Source organism: Branchiostoma belcheri, unplaced genomic scaffold (assembly GCF_001625305.1).
Source record: "Branchiostoma belcheri isolate BF01 breed outbred unplaced genomic scaffold, Haploidv18h27 scaffold28, whole genome shotgun sequence".
NCBI classification, from domain to species: domain Eukaryota; kingdom Metazoa; phylum Chordata; class Leptocardii; order Amphioxiformes; family Branchiostomatidae; genus Branchiostoma; species Branchiostoma belcheri.
In genome coordinates, this window is record NW_017803887.1 from 174,736 (window position 1) to 197,187 (window position 22,452).

Here is a 22,452-nt window from a genome sequence, read left to right on the forward strand (position 1 = left end):
CCCCCCCCCCCACTTAAAGTATTCTAGAGACACACAATTCATGCCTAAAATATGTGGTATGCATTAGAATCACTTGAGGGAAACAATCCATGCTTTTTTTTTTCCTTCTTTCTCTTCCAAGACACCAGTTCCCCCCACCCCCTCTCCGACCCCCATCATCCCGTCTTGGCAGATGGAGCCTGTTGACTCCGCCTCCTCCTCCAGCAGTAAACCTGCCACAACCAGCAGTGAGGTTTCACCGGCCGAACAACCGCTTCCTGCTGACTCCAACCATGCAGCGGAAACTCTGGATGTTGCCCAGAACGTTAGTGATTTATTTGTTTGTTTTTTTAACTGAAATTCATCTTTGGGGCTGATGCAAAATTTTATTGGAGGGGTTGCACCATATAGATAAAATCATATAAGTAGAATATCAGCAAAAACTAATCATGTTTCATTTCTAAAGAAAATACTACAACAAAAATTGTCTTATTTTTCTGATACTTAGATGTTAGGAATATGCTTTATACTACAGTAGCTATACATTTAACATCTATACATATGTAAAGCTAGCATCCACTACCTTTCGTTAGCGACACTAAGAGACAGGAAAATGCAGGTTTGCTCTTAGTGTCACTGACGAAAGGTAGTGGATGCTACCTGAAACGTCAGTGACCGTTTCCAAAATCATATCCAGTTGCTTGAGTAACTGTTTTTTGGCGTATCTTATAACCTGGATGTCTAACCTTCACCAACATTTATTCATTCCTTCATTCAGAACGGGCCCTCGGCTCAGAAAACCGTTTCCACATCGGAGAGTAGCGAAGACACGAGCTCGAGTATCGTCCACGTCAGCAACCCGCTGGACGACCTGTCGAGCGGTGAGGAGATGGAGGCCAAAGGTCAGATGGAGGTCAAAGGTCAGATGGAGGTCAAGGGTGAAGAGGTCACAGCAGAGGTCAACCATCAGGGTGAGGAGGACAATCGGGAAGAAACTGTGATAAAGGAAGCTTAGTTAGTGTTGTCCTGAACTGATCCCACAAGTCTACCCTGTATTGGAAATAATCATTCTTCATCAGGGCTTAAAGTAGCAGGTTTATAGAACTGGGGGTTTGGTGGTCTTCGGCTGTTTTCTGATTAGCCCAGTTCTCAAAAAACGGGGGTAATTCAACCAGGCCGGCTATGTTGTCTATATGCAATCAGAAAATAGCACATAAAAGCTCCAAAAGACCCTGAAGACCCCCAGGTTTTGGCATGCTATGGAGGCTACTGCTTATGCAGGTTAGTGCAGGTGATACTGTAGCCATGCAGGTATTTCTACCTGCACTAAACCTGCACTGGTACATATGCTGGATAAAGATACAAATTGTTACCACCTATAAGTGCTTAGAACAAAGAATGGTAGGTCTGTGATATCCACAGGTGCAAATTTTCTTTTTTAGATTTTAAAAAGCTCACTGAATATCTATAATAGGCATATCCTTGTGATAGTTATCAGTACAGTTGTCTCATCCAACAAATGTTGCAACAAATACTAGTAAGTTGGACCCTGTAATTTTGTTGTAATCTGCTAGAGGGCGCTGGCCAGCCATGCCTGAAGATGCTGCAAGTTTTCTTTCAAGGTGTATAATACATGTACATGCATTGTGTATACCGGTAGTTTAGCAAACCTTAGCAAGCACATATCAGCATCTGAGCATCCAGAATGAAACTGTTGATACTCCAAAATTATGTTGAAAGCTAATCACCAAGCAGATCCTAGGGTGGCATAAGACAGAGAGGGTCCAATACGCCTTGGGTGGTGTATTGGACCCTCCCTGGCAATGGATACGGCCTGGTCAATTTGATACTGTCTTTTGCCACCCTAGGATCTGCTTGGAGTTTAGTCGAAAGCTACATGTATGATTGGAATTTGTGCTGAAACATTGATATTGCCATTTATGATTGGCATGAGAATGTGCAATTATAGTATCTTACTTTTTGTACTTTTCAAACCTTCATTCAAGGATTATGTACTTTTTGTACCTTTCAAACATTTATTCAAGAATTGTGTATTATAATAAGAAGATGCATGCAATGTAAACTTTGCTGAATCATCAATAAAGAAAATGTCATTACCTTATTATGTATTGCCAACAATTGTTTCCTCTCAAAGTAATTGTTTGGACTGTGGTCTACTCTTCATAGTACCTGTATATGTTTTAAAGAGCTAGGGGAATTTCTAGCCTCTACCAGGCTTCGGGAGGTGGCTGGAAAGAGTAGAAATTGGCCAAACAGAGAGCCAGATGACATGCTAGAGAGTACATTTTGCCGCACCCGAAAAATGTACTCTGTAGCAGACCAACTCCCTTGGCATGTTATCTCTATTTTGGAAAGAGTAGAAATTGGCCAAACAGAGAGAGATAACATGCTAGAGAGTAGATTTTGCCGCACCCAAAAAATGTACTCTCTAGCAGACCAACTCCCCTGACATGTTCTCTCTATGTGGCCAATTTCTACTCTTTCCAGCCGCCTTCCAAAGCCTGGTAGAGGCTCAGTAATTTCCTCAACACAATTAACCTACATTTGTATATATGCTGTATATAGACCCTGTCATCACCAGTGAAAATTAATTGTTCATTGTGCTAAACTGATTTGAGATCCGTAAATAATTTTATCAGGTTGGTAAACGAATGAAGAGAAAAGTTCTTTGATCACAACCATTTATTTTTCATGAGCCAAAGTTTTGATGACCGTCTGTCATCTTCATCAGGGCAATTCTGACTGGTTTACTGTGCACTGACACTAGATGTTACTTGGTGCATCTAGCGTCAGCAAACCAGTCAGAATTACCCTGATGAAGATGACAGACGGTCATCAAAACTTTGGCTCATGAAAAATAAATGGTTGTGATCAAAGAACTTTACTATTGATTTGAGATCACTTCCACAACACACCAAATAATGCATTCACACCACTCCAGAAAAACATGACATGCGCGGATGAATGTTTTCTTCAAAGGTATTTTTTTATACGTTCTGAAGAAATGTAACAGATTATAACAACAGTTTCTTGCTGTCAAAACAACATAATAATTACACTGTACTAACTATCAATGTGCTAGGAAACAACAACAGTATTTCAAAACATTTCATTTCATTGAAGCAATTCATTATCAAGAGACTTGAAGTTGTCCTTCCCTCTTCTTTTTCTGACTTATAAGTATAAAATTGACAACTGTTCCCTGTATAAACTTAACTCTTAGACCAGTTTGTAACAGCCTTACTGTGTCACATTGTAAATCACAAGTAAAGGAAGCGGTAAATTGACACTGAATTTACAATTATATCATTTCTCTATACATAACTACTACATACTGTGAGTCAATATTAGCTTTTACCCTGAATTTTTACCTACGTTGAGCCAAAATCAGATATTTCCTTCAGTAGTACCTTCTAACAGCACTTCCAAGTGTTATTTCATCAATATAAAATTTTAAACCATGCCAAAAAGTGCTGTCAATTCCTATCTACAGTCATACTGTGAACAATCCTTGTATTGTTGAACCACCTGTTATTAAAGACACCCAAAACGATTTCAGGGAAGTAAAACTTGATTTTTAAAGTCAATTTTGAAGTCAAGTTCAATCTACCCTATCCCATAGCATACTGATATCGGTGAGGCAAAAATGAGATGTACATGTGAGTATAAAATGTGCTAAGAAATGGCAGTAAATGTCAATATCAGATTTCTTCATATCTTTTTTGTTGTTTTTCCGCCCTGAAATTGTACTGGATGCCTTTAAAACAGAAGCCTAGAAAGATTGACATTCTAACAACCTGTGCTTGAAATCACATTTGGGACAAGTTCATGGAGGGGTGTGGAAATACATTGTACCATATGGCGTACACATTTCACAGCACCATTATTTAATACTAACTAACTTTAAAAGCACTGTGAAGTATACTGTATCTAGGTGGGATGCTGGTTCAGTCACTGTGTATTTTACGAAGTGAATTTAGAGCCACTTAAACATGTCAGTGGTAGACAGCTACAGAGGTAAAACACGGGGACAGTTAAACAAGGAGAAACAAAACATGGGCTGTACGCAATACAGAGTTAATCAAACAACTGGTGTAGATTCTCTAAAAAAAAGTAGCTACAAAGGTTTGGATCGTATATATATCTACACACGTGTTGACAAATCTAACTCTATGAAAATATGCTGCATGTATGGAGGCTTGACAACAATAAAACTGCAATTATTAGAAAGATTGGAAGGGGGCGCTATTGAAACATCCTGTACCTCAACGGCTCAAAACATGACTTTAAAGTAAAAAACATGAATTTGTATCTATTCGTATGCTTCCCTACAATGTACGTACTTACAATTATGCTATGTTCACTTGAAAAATACATTCACGTACCCTATACAGAAGCAGGATTGTGCAAGCAGCAGCAAAACACATGCAGATTAAATCTCATCAATATACCAGAACAATTCTTACATTAACTTTACACATTAATGCTTAATAAGTTACCATAATATAATAACGACTGTGTATTCAAGTAACACTACTAAATTTCAATACACAATTTGCACACATTAAATCTTATTTACATCACGGTAAAACCGAGCAGTTACCTAGAAAACTGTTACCCTAAACAAGTCTGCGTGAAATTCATCAGTTCTTGAAACATTTGTGTTTGTATACAGGTACATTCGCTAACCGTAGTAGTTTACACAGTCATTCAGTCATCATAATGCATACTTCATGCAACTGGATGGCACTCTTGTGCACGTTTAAAATATCTCCAGAAAAATCTTTTCTCTTTTTTTTCTTAACGACGACTTTGCTTCCTTCTCCTGAGGACTGATGAGAGAATCGTTGAGGTTTTTTGCTGAAGCATACGGAGATGCTTGATTCTTGTTTGTTTGTTTTGTTCGACAGACCTGAAAAGTTGGTGGGTACCTGATTGTTAGAGGTTAATGCTGAGGTCACATTTCCAAACCGGGGCCCGGTCGGGCAGTCTTATGGAACGAAAAGTACGATATAAAAGACAAGGAAACACAGAAAAGTTTTTGAAGATAATCATGGGCACTATTTCTGTATATTCCTGCTATGAATTGTTAGTTTTTCGCTCATACAAACAGCCCGACCGGGCCCAAGTTTGGAAATGTGACCTGGGCATAAGAAGAAAGTCTAAACCGTAGCAGGGACAGCCATGGAGAGGCTGTGTTTGGTGTGTTTCCTCTTGTGTGATTCCATCTGCGACATCCCCACCACCACGTGTCTGCAGCCCTCGTGCATGCAGTGGAAGTGGGAGCACTTCATGTTGTATCTGCACCCCTCCTGCTCACAGCTTACACCGGAGCCGAACTGCTTGAACCCCGCGGCTTGTACCGTGTCGTTCTTCGAGTGGTGTTTCCGGTGCGCCGTGACTTTGGTGCTGTCCGTGCACTGGAAGTCGCAGCGCAGGCAGTGAAAGTGAGTGCTCTTCTCGGAGAACATGCAACCATCCCGGCCGCAGCTCACCGACGACTTGTAGCGCTGGAAGTCGTCTAAGACCAGGCTGTCGACGCGATCGTGGTGCTGAGAGTGTTTGTACATGTGCGTGCGCCCGCAGAACTTGTACCCGCAGTTCGGCCGGGTGCAGTGGTAGTGCGTCACCCTCATGCTGAACTGGCACTTCGGGTCTTTGCAGTCCTCGTAGAGATCGTAGCGGGCGAACCCTTCTAACATCGTGCCGTCGTCGATCATTCGCGAGCGACGCTTCTTCACGCGAAACTCAAAGGATGAGAACGGATTCCTGTTGGTCGGCAGCTGGTGGAGGGTCCCTGAATCGTTGCTGGCTGAGTCGTTGCTCCCTCCTGGGGTGTTCGGCGCGCTCGGAGGCTGCGATGACTCGGAATCGAGCGGCGTGAGAGGGACGGAGAAACTGGAGAACAGCGGCGTCGGTGACAGAGAGCTGGGCGAGGTGAGAGTCGGCGGCGCTACGGTCTGCACCTGAATGAACAAAGTGAATGAACGAAAGGTTGAATGAAAGGTTTATTTATCATAACGCATCGCAGCCATAGGCTGAATTGCGTGTTGCAATACACAATACAGTACACTTTAAGACCATGTCACTGATCTTGTGCCCTTGAGAAAGGCACTTTACACGACTTTCCTCACTTTGCTCAGGTGTAAATGAGTACCTTGCTTCGGTTAGGGACGTCCCTCGGATAGGACGTAAAATGGAGGTCCCGTGTTTGGGGAGAGGCGACACCCCACGCACGTTAAAAGAACCCATCGCACTTATCGAAAAGAGTAGGGGACCTTCCCGGTGTGAGTGGTTCAAACCTTACAGTCTGGTCTTACGCAGCTTGTACATGTACAAAACTGGTGTGTTACGCCTAAAGGTGGTTTACCAGTTATGCAAAACAAACATGAAACAAGCAAAGTACCTGTTGTGTGAGCAGTGTCGGGGTGACCAGTCCAGCCTTCTGGATCTGCTGTGCCAGCTGTAGGGCCTGTGCCTGCAACTGTAGCTGTTGCTGCGTCTGCTGCACCTGCACATAAACATGAATACATAACTTGAAACAACACATAAAAACGCTCCAATATTAACTCATGGTGGTAAACCTTTTGAATATACCATCGTAGAAATTCCAACAATCTGTCATGACATGGTATCTGCTTGGCTATGATTGCAACCTATTGTAAATACTTTTAATAATTGCTGTTTTTAACTGTTTTTAATAATTCCTTTTAATATCTGTGCCAACCGTTTTTAATAACCTGTGTAATGTTACTTGTACTTTGGACATTTATTTTGTATGATGATTTATGACTCTGTTATTAAGGAATGAACCATTTGTTTTTTGGTTTTGTGCAGTCTAGTCATAGTCTGATGAGACTGACTGACATAGAGTAATGCAGCAGATCAATTTTTTTATACCTGTGAGAGGAGCTGAGGCTGCCCTGCGAGTCCGGCCAGCGTTGTTGTCGGCTGTGTGACCATGAGCGTGGGCAGGCTGGTGCCGGCCTGGGCTAAGCTCGGCGGCTGGGAGATGATGGCAAGCTGTGGGATGGCTAACGGTGTGCTGGGCACTGGAGTACTTGAGGTGGGCGACGCTTGAGCGACATTGGACGTGTTCACGGTCAAGTTCACGGGGATGGCCATCTGGGCGGCCGCGCCGGTGGTGATGACCTAAAAATGTAATACAAGTGATTATGTTTACAGAAGGAAAACATATTGTTTTTACTACGTTTCTTCTTCTGTTCCAAACACTAACCTCTGACCTGGCCAATGGCCTGATTTGTTGATGTCTGTCACCATGGTAACTGGTGTTGGGTTACATCATGTTGCAATTTTGGTAGACTCCTGTCTGACCATATATATTAATGTAACGTTACATGTATTTGAGTAAGAAAAGCAAACCATATGCGAAGGTAAACATTATGCATTTGCTTTGCAAATGTTACCTTTCTAGTTCTTTTATTGAAGCTGAGTGTGTAAAAGTTGAATAATTTCTTAATGATGTAAAGCATGTGTAGAATGTACAGTTGTCCAATGTCGTTTTTACAGTCATGATTGTGAAGTTTGTGTAATGTTTTGTTTTGTTGGAATCTAGGAAATTACTTGCACAAAAAGTAACAAATGGATATCCGAATAAAGTATCAAGTAATAACCTGTGGAGGCGAGGTTAGCGCCACCTGCATGGGGTTGGGTGGAGGGCTGAGCAGGATGGTCTGTGGCAGGGACGTCATCGGTAGTATCGGGACCGGCGTGGCGGCGGAACTACTCGCGCTGCTCTGTAGAAGCGGCTTCTTCAGGATGAGGGAGGAGACAGCGTTTTGCGGCGGCTGGCCGGGCGGCGTGTTCGAGATGACGGACTCCATGGCGGCCTCTCCATTCGCCTTCAGCACCTGCAGATTCAAGATTGATTCAAGATTGTTGAAGAGGTTCATCAGTCACGTAGAATTAACAGTTAGTAGAAATTCTTCAATCAGTGACTGTAATTTTGTAAGGTAAATTACGAAATTATTCAAATTTTCGGTGTCGACTGTACATCTTGATCACGGGGAAGGCCAGAAGATCCACACAAGTCTCGACCTAGTCTCGTGTTCTCGCGAGATTAGGTCATTCCGTGATCAAGGTGTACAGTCACTGGAAAAAGATCATTTTGAGAAAGACTATTAGTAAATGGTGTGTAAGTAGCCACTTTGGGTTCAATCTGAAAATTGATATGCGGGAGCTGGCTGGTTACATGAGGGAGCAGTGCCCTTATTCCCCTGTTCAGAAAAACCCCTTAACTGCACATACTGTCAGAATGAATGACAAGAATGTTTAGATGTTCAAGGGTTAGGTGTAACAAGTCGATCGGTGTAATGTAGCCAGCTGCCGCGTGCCTGCGAAGCTGGTGTGTTATGCCAAAGGGCAGTTATACCCGCTATACAGATACAGATACTACACAAACCTGCTCGAAGTTCCGTCCGAACAGCCTGCGCATGTGCTTCCTGCTGTGGGTGACCATCTGGTGCTTGAACTGGAAGTTAAACTTGCAGCCGGGCCGGATGCAGTGGAAGTGGCTGCTCTTCAGGCTGTACTTACACCCCAGCCGCCCGCAGCTCTCTCTCTTAGTGAAGAACTTGTACCCCTGCGCCTCCCTCTGCTCAGCCTGCAATCAATCAAAAATGGTTGTGGTCTGTGATGTTCCATTTGTGCATTAATTTTTTGATGTTCATTTGACCTTTTGATTCGGACTTGGATTTATGTTTCTATGATTTCTGTACCTACATGTTTTTGTTCATGTTTATGTTCTGGTGTCTTATAAGCCCATATGGGATGGGTGACAAAAGTCGCAAGACACGTAAATAAACATTCATTCATTCATTAATTATATTTGGTTTATTGCTAAAATCACAAACATTGCAGCAGAAAGCTAAATTGCATTCAGCGAAATCGGATGCTCATTCATGACCTCACTTTGAAACGTTAAAAACTAGTAGACATAATCTTGGAGTCAAATTGTGGCAGTAGAGTTGCACATTAAAAAATATCTATTAAATTAATATAAAATGACATTACGTATATTTATTTAGCATGGTCAAATTCAGATTTTGCTCATTCTTATTTGTACTTTCACTATTTTGTAATACAAATTGCACAAGATATATACCTTGTCGTGTTTCTTGAGATGCCAGGGTAGTTTTGATGTTCCTACAGTGGTGAAGTGGCAGCCGGGCTTGTTGCAGTGGTAGTGCCCGCGCAGACGGTACTCGCACTGCTGGTCGGGACACAGCCGCTTGATGCCGTAGTAGCAGAAGAAGTCCTTGGCGTTGTGGTACTTGTTGAAGAACTGGAGACCCTCGGGAGTGGGAGAGAGACTGTGCTCACTGGGAGGGAAAAAAAGGTTGGTAAGCTTCAAGTTTACATCATCCTCTTTCTCTCTCTCTGTTCACACAACATTTACCTACCAGAAAAGTACTTAATGAGGTACACATAAAACAGGAAACAGTTGAGATTCTTGAGAAACCATTAGTTTTCAATTTTTTTAAGTAGCACAGTATAAATTGCAGCAAAAATCCACAAACACACACACATGTACTATACAGTTTGGTGTAAAGTAGTCCTTATCATCACAAAGCTTTTAATCTATCACACCAATCTTTAAAAAAAATTAGAGTTACTAAAACAATCTTGTCTATATGTTTTTTTTTACACAACCGAACTTGTCTCACCTTGCTTACATTTCGGTGTCTATCAGACCAGTTTGGTTGTATAAAAAAAACCCGTATATCCTATACTCTACCAACCTGATGAAACTATTTTCGGAAACTCTTGAAGTATTTTTACATGAATTTGATTTTGTGCTGCAAGTGTTTCTTTACCAAATTATTCCTCTTATTTGGATTCCTACCTGAGGTTAGTGGGGCTGGAGGAGTTGTCGTGCATGTTGGGGTGGTTAGCAGCAGCGTGGGCCTGCACATACGCCAGCAGGCACCCGTCCTTCGTACAGTGGTAGTGACTCGACTTCATGGAGTAGTAACACTCAGGGTAACCACAGTTTTCTGTACAGGAGGGACAGATGCAATGATTGTGGTAAGTCAACAACTAGGAGTCTTGACTTCATGGAGTAGTAACACTCCGGGTAACCACAGTTTTCTGTACAGAAGGGACAATGACATTACTCAATAACTAGGAGTCTCGACTTCATGGAGTAGTAACACTCAGGGTAGCCACAGTTTTCTGTACACAAAAAACAATGTCATTAATCATTAATCAACAACTAAGAGTCTCTACTGCAATAGCTTGGTGCAAAGGGTCTAAGTTTGCTTGCTTTACTCCTAATAGATTGGTTTGTGCACAAGACCTATCCTGAATATTGGAATTTTCTTTTTCACAACCAGGAAAGACTATCCCCTTGCTTACAATGTATGTTTCGGTGTCTATCAGACACCTTCCTCAGAGCTTCTGACTGGAGTTCTGCTTCTTGCCGCTATATGTAGCCGATGTAGGTGGCGCTTTTGCAGCAAGAGCACAATCCCAAACATGGCCGAGTTTTCCCCCCCTCATCCCGGTTCTGATAGACACCGAAACGTAAGCAAGGTGAGAGTCTTTCCTGGTTGTAAAAAATAAAATCCCTATGTTCTACTTCTACCATCCTGATGAAGCTATTTTTAGAAGTAAGACCTACCCTGTAAGGTGAACCTCCTCATCCCCGGGATGCCGTCTACCTGACTCCCAGACGGCAGGGAGGACAGACTGCTGCCCGGGACAGGCTTAATCTCAGACGGAGGGGTGATCATCATCTTGTGCTGCTCGTAATGCTGGTTGTTGGGTGTTAACATCTGTACTGCATGGGTACAGCCAGGCTACGGGGATATAAGGAGTGGATATAAGGAGGTGATATGACAAACATGTAGTTGTATATATCTGTGATCATCTTGTGCTGCTTGTAATGCTATAGCAGGATTACTCTTAAATGGGTTCAAGGTACGACTTATGTTACTTTTTCTCAAACATGGCACCTACACTTCTTTACAACCCATTATGTCCCTTTAAAAAGCAAAACTCGATACTCATTTTCACCATAGCTGAGTCAGGAAATAGGTCTTAAGTGCTTCTTTAAAGGGCACGACATTGAGACTAGCTGTATAGCCGTAAGAGCCGCCCTTTGGCATAAAACACATAACAGCTTCAAACTAAGTACTAGATCTCAGAATCTTCAGATTTAGAGTCAGGAAATACAGTAGGTCTTAAGTTACTTTCCCACAGGAACAAAATTTAGGACCTGCTACATTGTAGTATGGATTTGAACCCATATCTTCCCAGTTAGCAACCCTAATCATAAGCCTATCATGTGGAAAAATTGAGGAAAACTGTGAAGCCTACATAACTTGTACAATGTACAACTTGTACTCACCCAAGTGCAGTGATAGTGGGACTCCTTCAGCCTTAACTGACAGTTGGGGTCATACTTCTGGCAGTCCTGTGATTGGCTGAAGCGTTCAAACCCGTTTTGAATCATGCCTTCACTCAGCCGGTGGTATCTGTGGAAGAAGTACAGTCAATGTAGCTGGATTAAAACTCATATACATTTGTACATTTGTACCAACCAATATTAGTCTTAAACTGTAATCTCATAGGAAAAAAACATAAAAGAATATTAATTGACTTTAGAACCTGTAAGTAGAGTACATGTTAAAATGTTAATGTTAGACATGAACATTTTAAAAACTCAACTGGTTAACATGTTGATTATTTCATCCATACTTGTTTGTTTGCAAATTAATAGTTGTAGAAGACAGTTGTAGTACTTTTCTTGTGATAAGAAAGACTTCTTTTGTCAGGTGAAAAGGTAAGTGGTGTGGTGAAACCATATTGCTTTTTCTGGTGTTTCTTCTTCTTCTTCTCCTCCTCCTCCTTCTCCTCCTGCCATTTTTTAAATGGATTCAGCTTCTTCATTTTAGGGCCCAAGGTCCTGAAATTTGGTATGGAGGTACAGTGGGCAAATACCCTTAGGCGTTTTTTAAATTTTTGTGATACAGGCTTTTAGAATGGTTTTATTTGAGTTTTTTGGCTGTATTATAGCAAATGTATTACTGTGTCAGTGGGCAGTGTTAACCACATTTGGCATGAGTCATCACAATGGAATGCAGGGCATCAACCAATAGGCATGCAGCTTTCCTCTCTTCTTCTTGCTGATTGGCTGTTGGGATTTAACTTGATTAACACCTGCACAGACCATTTCCACCTGCACAGAGCATTTCTTGCTGATTGGCTGTTGGGATTTAACTTGATTAACACCTGCACAGACCATTTCCATACTGACAGTATGTCTGTATTCAAGTGTTTTGGTAGGTATTTCAAGCTTTCCTGCTCCAGCATTGGAATGCGGGGCATGAACGTTTTTTTTTGAAAATCAACAGTTTGCATTATGCAATTAAAAATCCTAACCAATAATGTAGGGAATAGCTAGCCAACTGTTGTAGTCTTAGTTGTATGTTACTTCATATTATAGTTATATCAATGTAAATCATTGTTTTCCCTTGTGTTTCTCATTCTTTCCCTGCCATGACGTCGTAAAATGTGGTGAACCCATCGCTGTATTTGCTCCAAAGCAAATATTGGCCTTTCTAGTTATAACAATGTTACGCGTATGAAAAACACAAGAATGTACTTTGATACAACTGTTACAAAAATCAACAATGTTCAACTGTAAGTGTGCAAAACACAATAACTTGAAGGTAATTTGATCCAAAAGTTTTGAAGGACCAAACCAACAAACACTCAGGCAAAACATCGCCTGAGAAATTTGTCAAATTCTTTACCATTCCTTCTCTAGTTAGCCTGACTACATCATGCTTCTAGCAGCCCTTCCACTGGTCAGGCCCCTAGTGGTGGCCCAAACAGCACCTGACAGTGAGAGATTGTGTAACACAGGCTATTCTCTATCTCTAGTTTTCTCTCTTAAAACTTAATCTGCAGAAAATAAACTGAACATCAAAGTTAAAAAATGTGCTCAGTACAATAAATGTCAGTAAATGTCAATATCAGACAAAAGCTGGTGTGTTACGCTGAAGGGCGGTTATACCAGCTATACAGATACAGAAGTTGGTGTGTTACACCGAGGGGCGGTTATACCAGCTATACAGATACAGAAGCTGGTGTGTTACACCGAGGGGCGGTTATACCGGCTGTACTGATACAGAATATTGTTTTTTTATGTTTTGCTGCCCTGAATTTGTATTGGAAGCCTTTCAGAATGCTTTCCTGATTGATATTGAATGGAAGACAGTCATCAAATAAAACCGTATAGTGAGTGAGAGTCCTCAGTGAGACCTTGTACTCACTTGGCATGTTTGTTGACGCCCTCCTTGGACCTGAAGATGGCCCCGCACCCCTCCACCACACAATGGTAGTGGTCCTTATACAAGAACTCACAGCGAGGGTCACACGGGTCATTGGCAGTGTACCTGGAAATAACAACACAGGAATCTTTACAGGGCTGGAAATAATGTGTGCATGTGCACCTTAGTGCACCTAAAATTGGAGCTGTGCACCCAATTTTTTTCTGTGGGTGCACAGGTGCATCCTAATATTTTTGTAGCTATTTTTGTAATTCATCATTGGCAGGCCAGTAATTATCAAAATTTGTATAATAGTATACAGGATATTCTTGGCATCTAAGGGTCAGAAAAATAATGAAAGCTTTGTTGAAGTACTTGTTTAAGATTTTGAAGTTAGCTCCCATTTTAGATTCAAGCTGAGAAGGAGCAGTAAGTTTTATTCTATACGGTGCACCCAAAAAGTTTTTTGTGCACCCAATCTTTTAGGTTGGGTGCACCAGTGCACCTATTCCCAAAAATGAATTTCGAGCCCTGCTTTATTTGCAAGTTTGTGGGGTCGTGTGGCATAACTGCAGAGTGTTTGGCTCGGAACCAAGAGGTCTGGGGTTTGAATCCTGCCATGTCACCAATCTTGTGCCCTTATGCTGAGGTCATATTTCCAAACCGGGGCCCAGCCGGGCAGTCTTGTTGAATGAAATTGAAAAGTATGATATAACACTGGTCACTTCAATTTTGGAATGTCACTTTCCGAATTTGCAGACGGCCATGTTGAAATCCCTGATTTTCAACTTTGCCATTTCTGCAGGTACAGTAAATTTTTACATACCATTTGAAAGATCATGTTATCCTCAGTACCAGGTTATTTTTTTATGGTCAAAACATACATATTTGTCAAGATATTTCACTTTAAAAATTGCAATCCCGTCAGTGTACAAGCCACACCGACAGGATCAACAGCCCACCCCGGTCGGGAGTAAACTCTACCCCGTCGGGGTGGAAACCCACCCCGCACCCAGACCGCAACCAATTATCCTCATGAACACCCCATGAAAACCACTGAATTAATGAGAATTCACATCTTCACACCAGTGTAATTAGCAAGTTTGTGTGATAATTCATGAGAAGTCTGGGCTCAAAGGTTACCCCGACGGGGTTGGACAGCCCCGTTGGTGTGTTGAACAGCCCCGTCGGTGTGTCAGGTTGAACAGGCTGGGCTAATGGCCTACTAAGCCTTCAGACCAGACTGAAAGTAATTTCCCAATGAAGTTTAAAAGATTAACATTAAACTTGCTTCTAGGTTGATGGCGGTTTATACACAGTTTATTATATCACTTCATTATTGTAGTTCTGTGTGTATTCCTGCAGTTTTTCTAGACTGTATTTTCCAGGATTATGAAAGAACATTGTCTTCAATGAGTCATGGAGATCTGACATGGCAGGAATGGATATGATTGACCAGTCAACCTGCTCCACATGAGTGCCATATATATGTACATGACGTGTGCAATCCTGTAGGTCCTAACAAGGAGGTTAAAAATCTAGTCTTTGTCCAACAATACCTAGCTCACTGTAGGGTGAATTCTATCAAGGAGGTTATAACCTCTAACCTGGCTAAGACTAAGAATAGAGTTTGGATATGGCTAAAAACTAATTAACTTTGATAACAACTTTTCAAACTCCATGGATAAACTCATCTATCATTCTCAGAATACCCCAGGGCTCAAAATATTTTTCACTGCATACCTGCACTGGTGCAGTAAACATTACCAGTCCTGCACCAGACAAAGAAGACAAATTTTGCTTTCACTTACTCAGACTTTGAAAAGTATGCATCATAATAAAATCTGTTAAGAAACCACTGCTATTATTTTTTTATACTTCATACATGTAGCCGCTAACAGTCAATGCAGCAAACAAAAATACACATACTACTTACTACATGTATCTATAAACCCATGGCCAAGTGCAATGTTAGGTGCCAGATAGCAGAAAATCTGACTGGGTGAAGGGCCAAATAGTCAATGTGTTGGTAATATCTTTAACAATTACAATGTTCTTTAGTTTTCACATGGGCTATCTTTCTGGCTTTTCCTGGGTGACCCAGTCCTTGGTTAAAGGATGTGCGGAGCGAGTTTATGTGGATTTGGTACAGCCCCACCCTCCCAAGGCTTTTGTTGGCATCCCGAGGGCGGATAAGATAATTTGTATCAAGTTGATAATTGGACAGTGACATTTGCATGTCAAGAACAATAGCTGACCTAGTTTTAACCCGCATAACAATTGTACCTGGAGCTGAATAATTACCGAATGGGTACTGTTGGACAGAAATAGAGGATTGTATAATTCCTTGCTTTGAAAGCAGGCTCAAGTTGTGAATATTAGGCTTCTTGCTTACCTACTTAGTCTTTAGGCTCATTTATGTATACTTAGTCTAGTATTTTGTTGCCAAAACTGGAAATAATCTGGAACAACTTTTCCAATATTTCATATTTCAACTTCACAGTCAAAAACATGGACAGCCAACACAAGAATTGCCCCAACACGGACGGACCAAAACAAAGAGTCTGAATATAAACAAATTCCAGGTTTTTCCATTTGTTTGGCATTTTGATTAATGTCATGTGAATAGTGCTTACAATAGCGAATAGGTAAACTTTAACCATGTTGGCTAGATACTAACTAAAGGAATATTCTGGCCACTTTTTAAAGATTTTAATGACTGAATTATTAGCATGAGCCACGTTTTGGAAACCAGTAAGTTAGTTGTATAATTATAAATTTCATGCATTGGATACTTCTTAATAATGCATCCTGGTATATATGTACAAGTAGCTGCATTTACCAGGCACATCAGTGAGGTCTATGTATACCCAGCACAACTGTTGAGCATGTAGTGGGCAAATATAGTGACTTAAATATGCTAACATTTTCCCCCCACTTTTTGAACCCTCTGTGCCTACTGTCTCAAAAGTCTATTGGATTCTGATTGCTTTGCCACTGAAATTCCTTCTTCTCCCTGAAAATTTGCTAAAATCAAAATCAACCCACTCAAAGTTGTAGTTTTCTGGATGAGTTGACAGGTTGAAACTGACCGGGCACAATCTAATAACAGCCGGATATCTGACTTGCAATAAACCTTCTTGGTGAGGATACTGTCCTTTATTTCTTATCTCCAACCCAAGGAAAATTGGACCCTCTCTGGCCGATGGATACTAGTACTGCCTGGCCAATTTTTCATATTTCTTTTTGCCACCTTAGGATCTGCTTGGAGCTAGTACTTCATTTCCAGTCACCACAGTTCTCTGAACAAAAACAAATGTCTCAAGCCAACCCAAGCCAGTGCACATTATGTAAATTGGGGGTAATTGGCACCTCAACGTGAAGTTGGAACTGCACACCTGAGGCAAACTCTTTGAAAGGACAGTAATGGTGTCCTCCCTCCTAAATTTCAATTTATACCTTCTTGCATAGAAAATACTTAGTCTAGTACATTTGTATATCATTGCTGTGGTTGTAATGTAGAAAATACTCCAGGGTCTGTAGAAAAGAAAGTTATCGGAGAAGGGCAAAATCTGTGACTTTTTTTTCAAACATCACACCAAGGACATTATACAGAGCTTGATCACACCCACCAACCTATAATCTCCAAGCAGATCCTACTGTGACAAGCCTGTAAACATTCAAGCCCAACGGGGTGACCATTATTGGGTGGCCGATGGTCTCTTCTTTGGCCAATTATAGTTACAGCCTTGTCACAGTGTAGGATCTGCTTGGAGATCCTACCTACAGCAAATGGAACCAAGGACCTTGATGGAACAGACCATGCTACAAAATGTCCCCACCCACCCAAAGTGTCATTTCTCCCCATTTACAGACTGAAGTACATTTTGACCGTAGTAGTTGTACAGTAGACACAATCATTCATTTATGACAAGTATTTCTCCAACAGGCCATGAAATATGATTGTAGGATGTACTCAGTAGACTATTTTGTAGGGAAACCAATGGCCGCTTGTGTGTCTACCTACAAAGTGGCTGCAAGGAGCTTTCATTAAAATTGATGAAAGCTCCTTTTGCTGTAAAAAGTCTCAATAAGTAAACAATGCAGCCAATTAACTTGTCTACCAAGGCAGAACAATGGGACAAAATACACACAATGTCAAGCTCGAGTGGTTTCTCAGCAAGTTATTGTCACACCAAGCTTTTTAAAGCTCCTTGGTTAGACCATTCATGACATCCTCACAAAAATACTCTGCACCTGGTGGTACCAAGGTTCAAAATTAATTTAATGTATGTTCCAACTTCCTAGTTTTCAACATATTTCTTATCATGATGCCTCTAAATATCTGAGAAGAATAGTGAGTCCTGATTTGCACTGCTTGCAGTGTGTACTTTGAATGAAAGACATTATAACAAAGGGCCTCCTTCCACTCAGACAAAGGAGGTAAAAGACAGAACCTCCCTTTTTTGTGACAATTATCAGAGATTGCTCCCATTCTTGACCAGATAAGTCATTTTGCTCATTAAATGACACCATTAGATCTATGACCATATGAAAATTTGTGGGCAATATTCACAAGAACAACTGACTGTTTTCAGCTGCTATAAGCCATTAATTTCGATCCCTGAATATTGTGGCCAGTGTAATAGCAATTGAGGAACTTGATCAATTTATTTGCAAGACCTGTGTGTTACAAATAGAAGGAAATAAATTTAAGTATTATTTTATATGGCCTCCTTCAGTCAATATTGATCATGGTAAAATTCTATTAGACATCAGCTTTGGAGTAGTGAGTATATATGTGTCTGTAAGCTCTCTGGAATCTTTCTTTTTTGTGACCCTTAGTTGGCTGAAAGGGGCAAATAGAAGAGTGTGGATTGTGCTCTCCATGCTTATTTTTTGTCCTGATAATGTGGATTTTGCACATCAATTGGATTGGATGACTGTCTGAGCTCACCCTGACGGGATCAGAGCTCTACCCCGACGGGGTAAACTTGCCCCGTCGGTGTGTATAGACTGATCAATTCACGCCTTTCCTGGCTTTGTTTTGGGATTTTGCACTTCTTTGACCAGACCTGTCACCCCGTCGGGGTGACATTACCCCGTCGGGTTTTGTGATTATGACAGTGTCACCCCGACGGGGTGAGCACTTTACACCGACGGGGTAAGTACTTTACACCGACGGTCCTGTGATTTGGTCCTGACGGGGTAGCTGCTAGCCCCGTCAGGGTGCTGAAAAACCCGCCGGTCTGCTTGCATTTTCTATAAATGATATCTAAAGTTATGAATACTGCAGAACAATAATTTTCATATCACTATACTCCTTACATCAAGACCTGCGCACTGATGTGAAACTTGAATGCAAAATGTTAATTTTTACTTGACATTCCAAATGGCCAGTGACTTTCCTAAATCAAGATGACCAGTGTTATATGATATAGAAGACAAGGAAACACAGAAAAGTTTTCGATAATAATCATGGGAACTATTTTCTGTATATTCTTGATATGAATTGTTAGTTTTTCGTTCATACAAACAGCTAGGCCAGGCACCGGTTTGGAAATGTGACCTAGGCATTAGGAAAGGCACTTAACATGACTTTTCTGGATGGAGGCCTGGTGGACCCCATCCTGTGGCAATCTGCATGCATATGGCGAAGAATAAATGTGAAGAAATAATGTAAATACACCCAAAGGCAATGAAATTCAAGCTGGGGGCACTCAACAACATGAGCAGCTAAATGTATTTTCCTGCAGTACTGATCCTAGCAGATAGGTGGCATCACACAACTGTTCAGTTGTAGCACCTCACAATGATTCCAAACTGACATGTTGACATAATATCATCTTCACTGTGTCATGACATATCAAAACACCCCTGCAATACTGATATCAACCAGTAGGTGGCACCACATGTTCTTACTGCATTTATCCATCATCTCAGTGTGTTGGCTAGAACCTATGCTAATTTCCAACTCTGAAACCATCGTCGCCTTTTAAAACGGTCAATGCAGAACGGCTAACTTTAAGTGTATCAGCTCAGTCCATCCATACCGTGATGTTTTGTGATGTTTCGGTTAGGGTATAGGTTAGGGTTTTAGAGCTACGCTATTTGACCCGGGTTCAAATCCGAGCTTGTGCTTTTTCTTTTTTCACTTAACTATTTTTTAAGATCCTCCCTTACCTTTGCAATTCGTATGTTGCTTTTAATGGTATATATAATTATTATGTTTTTGGACCTCAAAAAAACCCACTATGATACGCTTGGATATGGCATTGACTCAGCGATATGACATCAAAAGGCAACAACCATTCTGAAAGGCCATGACTGTTTATGAGACAGAAATTTGCAGAGCCTACCTCTTAAGGAATTTCTCCCAAGTGTCCAAGCTGCTCCTTGCGTTGTCTCCATCCTCAACACCTGGCAGGTTCAAGTTCAAAGAGCCTCCCAGGTCCACTTCCTGACCGGCCGTAGCGCGAGGGTTTGCCAGGGTGGCGAAGTTGGCCGTCAGATTGAGAGAGTCGCTCAAGTCCACTCCATCCATGGACATCAGCTGAGAGCCGCTCGTCGTGTCTTCTTGTTTGATTTTGAGTTTCAGGGACCCGCCCGAGCTGTCACAATCGTCATCTTCTTCCTTCTCTTTCTTGATGTTGATGTTCCCCGAGGTATTTTCCTCGCTTGGGACAGCAAACTGAGGTAAGGAGTTGGAGGGGGTGGGGGAAGTGGCAGTCACCTTACTGCTGGGGCTCAGCGCGGCAGCAGCCATTCGTGCTAGGGAGGCGGAAATGACCGGGCCGGATTTCGCCTCTTGTACGTCTGTGGCTTCTGGCATCTTGGCCAGTTTAGCAGCCTGGAGTGCAGCAGGGGAGGGTGTGATGGGGGGATTCTGGTTAGCAGCAGTGGTGAGGGCGGGGGGTTGTTGTTGCGGCGTGGGGACGGGTACTACCGGTGCGGGCTGCGGGACATGGATCTGTATCGGCAACGTTTGTTGCTGTTGTTGTAACTGTTGTTGTTGTTGTAGAAGCTGTAGTTGTTGTTGTTGCTGTATGAGCTGGTTGAGTTTCATCCGGTGCACGCCCGGCGCGTACTTGTTGTCGCGAAGGTTCCGCAACTCGCGCCGCTCGTGCTTGCGCCGGTGGGAGTGCATCTGCCCTGTCGACGTGAAGGTGAAGCCGCAGCCCGGCCGGATGCAGTGGAAGTGGTTGGAGGCCTTGGAGTAGACGCACCCGTCGAAGCGACACTCCTCGTACTTGTAGAACTTCTTGAAGCCCTCCTTGGTGTACATGTCGTCTTTGATGTGGTACGCCTTGTGCTTCTCGATGTCGCACTTGTTCTAAAAAAGTAGACAAAAAGATGAAAGTTGTTGTTAATATCCTCTCATACTTTTAGTTTATCAGAAAGAGCTCAGTAAAAAAACAAAATGGTTTTTGTTATGTTTACCTTCACATATGGTCTGCTCTGTTAATTCTTAATCAAATACATTCACATATATGGTCATACAGGAGTCTAAATCCTTCCTACTATAAAATTGCAACATTATGTAAACCAACACGTTACCATGGTGACAGACATCAACAGATCAGGTCATTGGCCGTGTTAGTGTTTGGAACAGAAGAAAAAGAAGAGGAAGAGGAAAGAACACAGCAGAAACAATATGTTTTCCTTCAGTAAACATAAAAAGTATGTACACCATTCACCTTGAAGGAGAAGTTACAGTTGGGTCTGCGGCAGTGGAAGTGGGTCGTCTTCTGTCCGTAGAACGAGCAGGTGATGATGCCACAGTCCTCGGTCGCTCGGAAACGCTGGAAACCCTCGCTGATGAAGGCGGCGTTCTTCTTGTGAAAGTTCTCGTGGGTCATCACGTCAGAGGTACTGGTGTACACTTTGTTGCATCCAACCTGGGGACAACAAACAAACATGTTTATTCTTTAGTTACTGTATTGTAGATTGGTGACAGTTATTTTTCCTGTGAACCTGGACAATTGCGACTCTCATATCTGATTCAATTGTATTGTCATGACGTCAGAGGTACATGTAGTGGTGTACACTTTGTTGCATCCAACCTAGACCTGAAGACAATGATAAAAATGTTAAAATTTGTTCTTTTAGCTACCCTGGTATGTTATATTCCTAGACAAATGTGACGTCATTGGCTTTGTTTCAGAAAGAAATATCAAACCATTTCATTGCATCCGACCTGAACAAGACAAGAAATTTATTCATTACATGTTGGATAAAAAAAGGTCTGCCTGGATATTTGTGTCTCTCAAATCATAGGTTTGTTCCTACTAGAAACATTTTTCAGAGTCTAACCTACAAATTTTTCAGAAAAAAAACAAGTGATACATGTTGTATTCAAGCTATAAAAAATAAAAATGTAAATGTTACATGTATTACAAAAGATAACTGAATTGTCACATATCATAATGAAATATTCATTGACATAATTCAGTTAAAACTGCTTGGAATACAGATCCAAGACAATATCAAACAATCATCAGTTTTACCTTTCTGGTGTCAAACTCTCAGAAAATTCACATTTACACAAGATAAGCAAAATTCTCTGTGCAATTTTGCCACAGCCTTAACAAGGAAATATATACAACACCGGTCTTCTTTAAACAGATGCATTTGTCATTTTTTTTCTTGGCAGGGGTGATTATAGAACACCAAGTTAATATTCTCCCTGCACTAGTTGTTCACAGCGTTTGTGTTGCACGAGATGGGAAAAGCTATAAATCTAACATCAAGCATGTAGAATTCCGCCCCTACCCCTACATTCATCATCAATTCATGCAGCACGCAGGCAATAAATTCTACTTCGCTTCATTAATTACTTTTTCCTGTAAAATGACAAAGACATAAAATGTTATCAACGAGGAATTCAATTTGTTGGTAAGAACAAGCATTCATCATTCCATTTTTACTGGAAACACTGCTGCGAAATTTCCCGCTGTGAGACTTAAAAGCGTTTCATTTTTTTTCTTTGTCAGATTTTTAGGGAGATAGGTATATGATATGGATAGGAGTTACCATGGTGTATACTGTTTATTCAACGCGGGCCTGGGGCTTAGTGTTTGATCCCTGCGCGCACGTATGTCATACCCATTCTGTTGATATGCCCAGGAGCATAAAAGAGCTCCGTAAAAGCAAC

General features: G+C 41.5%; 2 protein-coding genes across 2 annotated transcripts in view; one reads left to right on the forward strand and one right to left on the reverse strand.

Annotated features, from left to right (window-relative positions):
- The window catches only part of LOC109472730 (peroxisomal membrane protein PEX14-like), a 6,972-nt gene extending 5,795 nt beyond the window's left edge, over window positions 1–1,177 (forward strand). Inside the window, 2 exon segments of the mRNA XM_019772581.1 lie at window positions 129–304; window positions 758–1,177. Of these exon segments, the coding sequence (XP_019628140.1) occupies window positions 129–304; window positions 758–994 (413 nt within the window). The 3' untranslated portion in view covers window positions 995–1,177.
- A 3,890-nt stretch (window positions 1,178–5,067) lies between these two features.
- LOC109472512 (zinc finger protein castor homolog 1-like) overlaps window positions 5,068–22,452 on the reverse strand; it is a 45,922-nt gene continuing 28,537 nt past the window's right edge. Inside the window, exons 5-16 of the mRNA XM_019772293.1 lie at window positions 20,996–21,196; window positions 19,658–20,631; window positions 13,302–13,424; window positions 11,372–11,498; window positions 10,643–10,820; window positions 9,866–10,016; window positions 9,125–9,341; window positions 8,423–8,623; window positions 7,635–7,871; window positions 6,901–7,152; window positions 6,407–6,511; window positions 5,068–5,966 (exon numbers count right to left, since the gene is read on the reverse strand). Of these exons, the coding sequence (XP_019627852.1) occupies window positions 5,163–5,966; window positions 6,407–6,511; window positions 6,901–7,152; window positions 7,635–7,871; window positions 8,423–8,623; window positions 9,125–9,341; window positions 9,866–10,016; window positions 10,643–10,820; window positions 11,372–11,498; window positions 13,302–13,424; window positions 19,658–20,631; window positions 20,996–21,196 (3,570 nt within the window). The 3' untranslated portion in view covers window positions 5,068–5,162. The remainder of the gene's footprint in view (window positions 5,967–6,406; window positions 6,512–6,900; window positions 7,153–7,634; window positions 7,872–8,422; window positions 8,624–9,124; window positions 9,342–9,865; window positions 10,017–10,642; window positions 10,821–11,371; window positions 11,499–13,301; window positions 13,425–19,657; window positions 20,632–20,995; window positions 21,197–22,452) is intronic.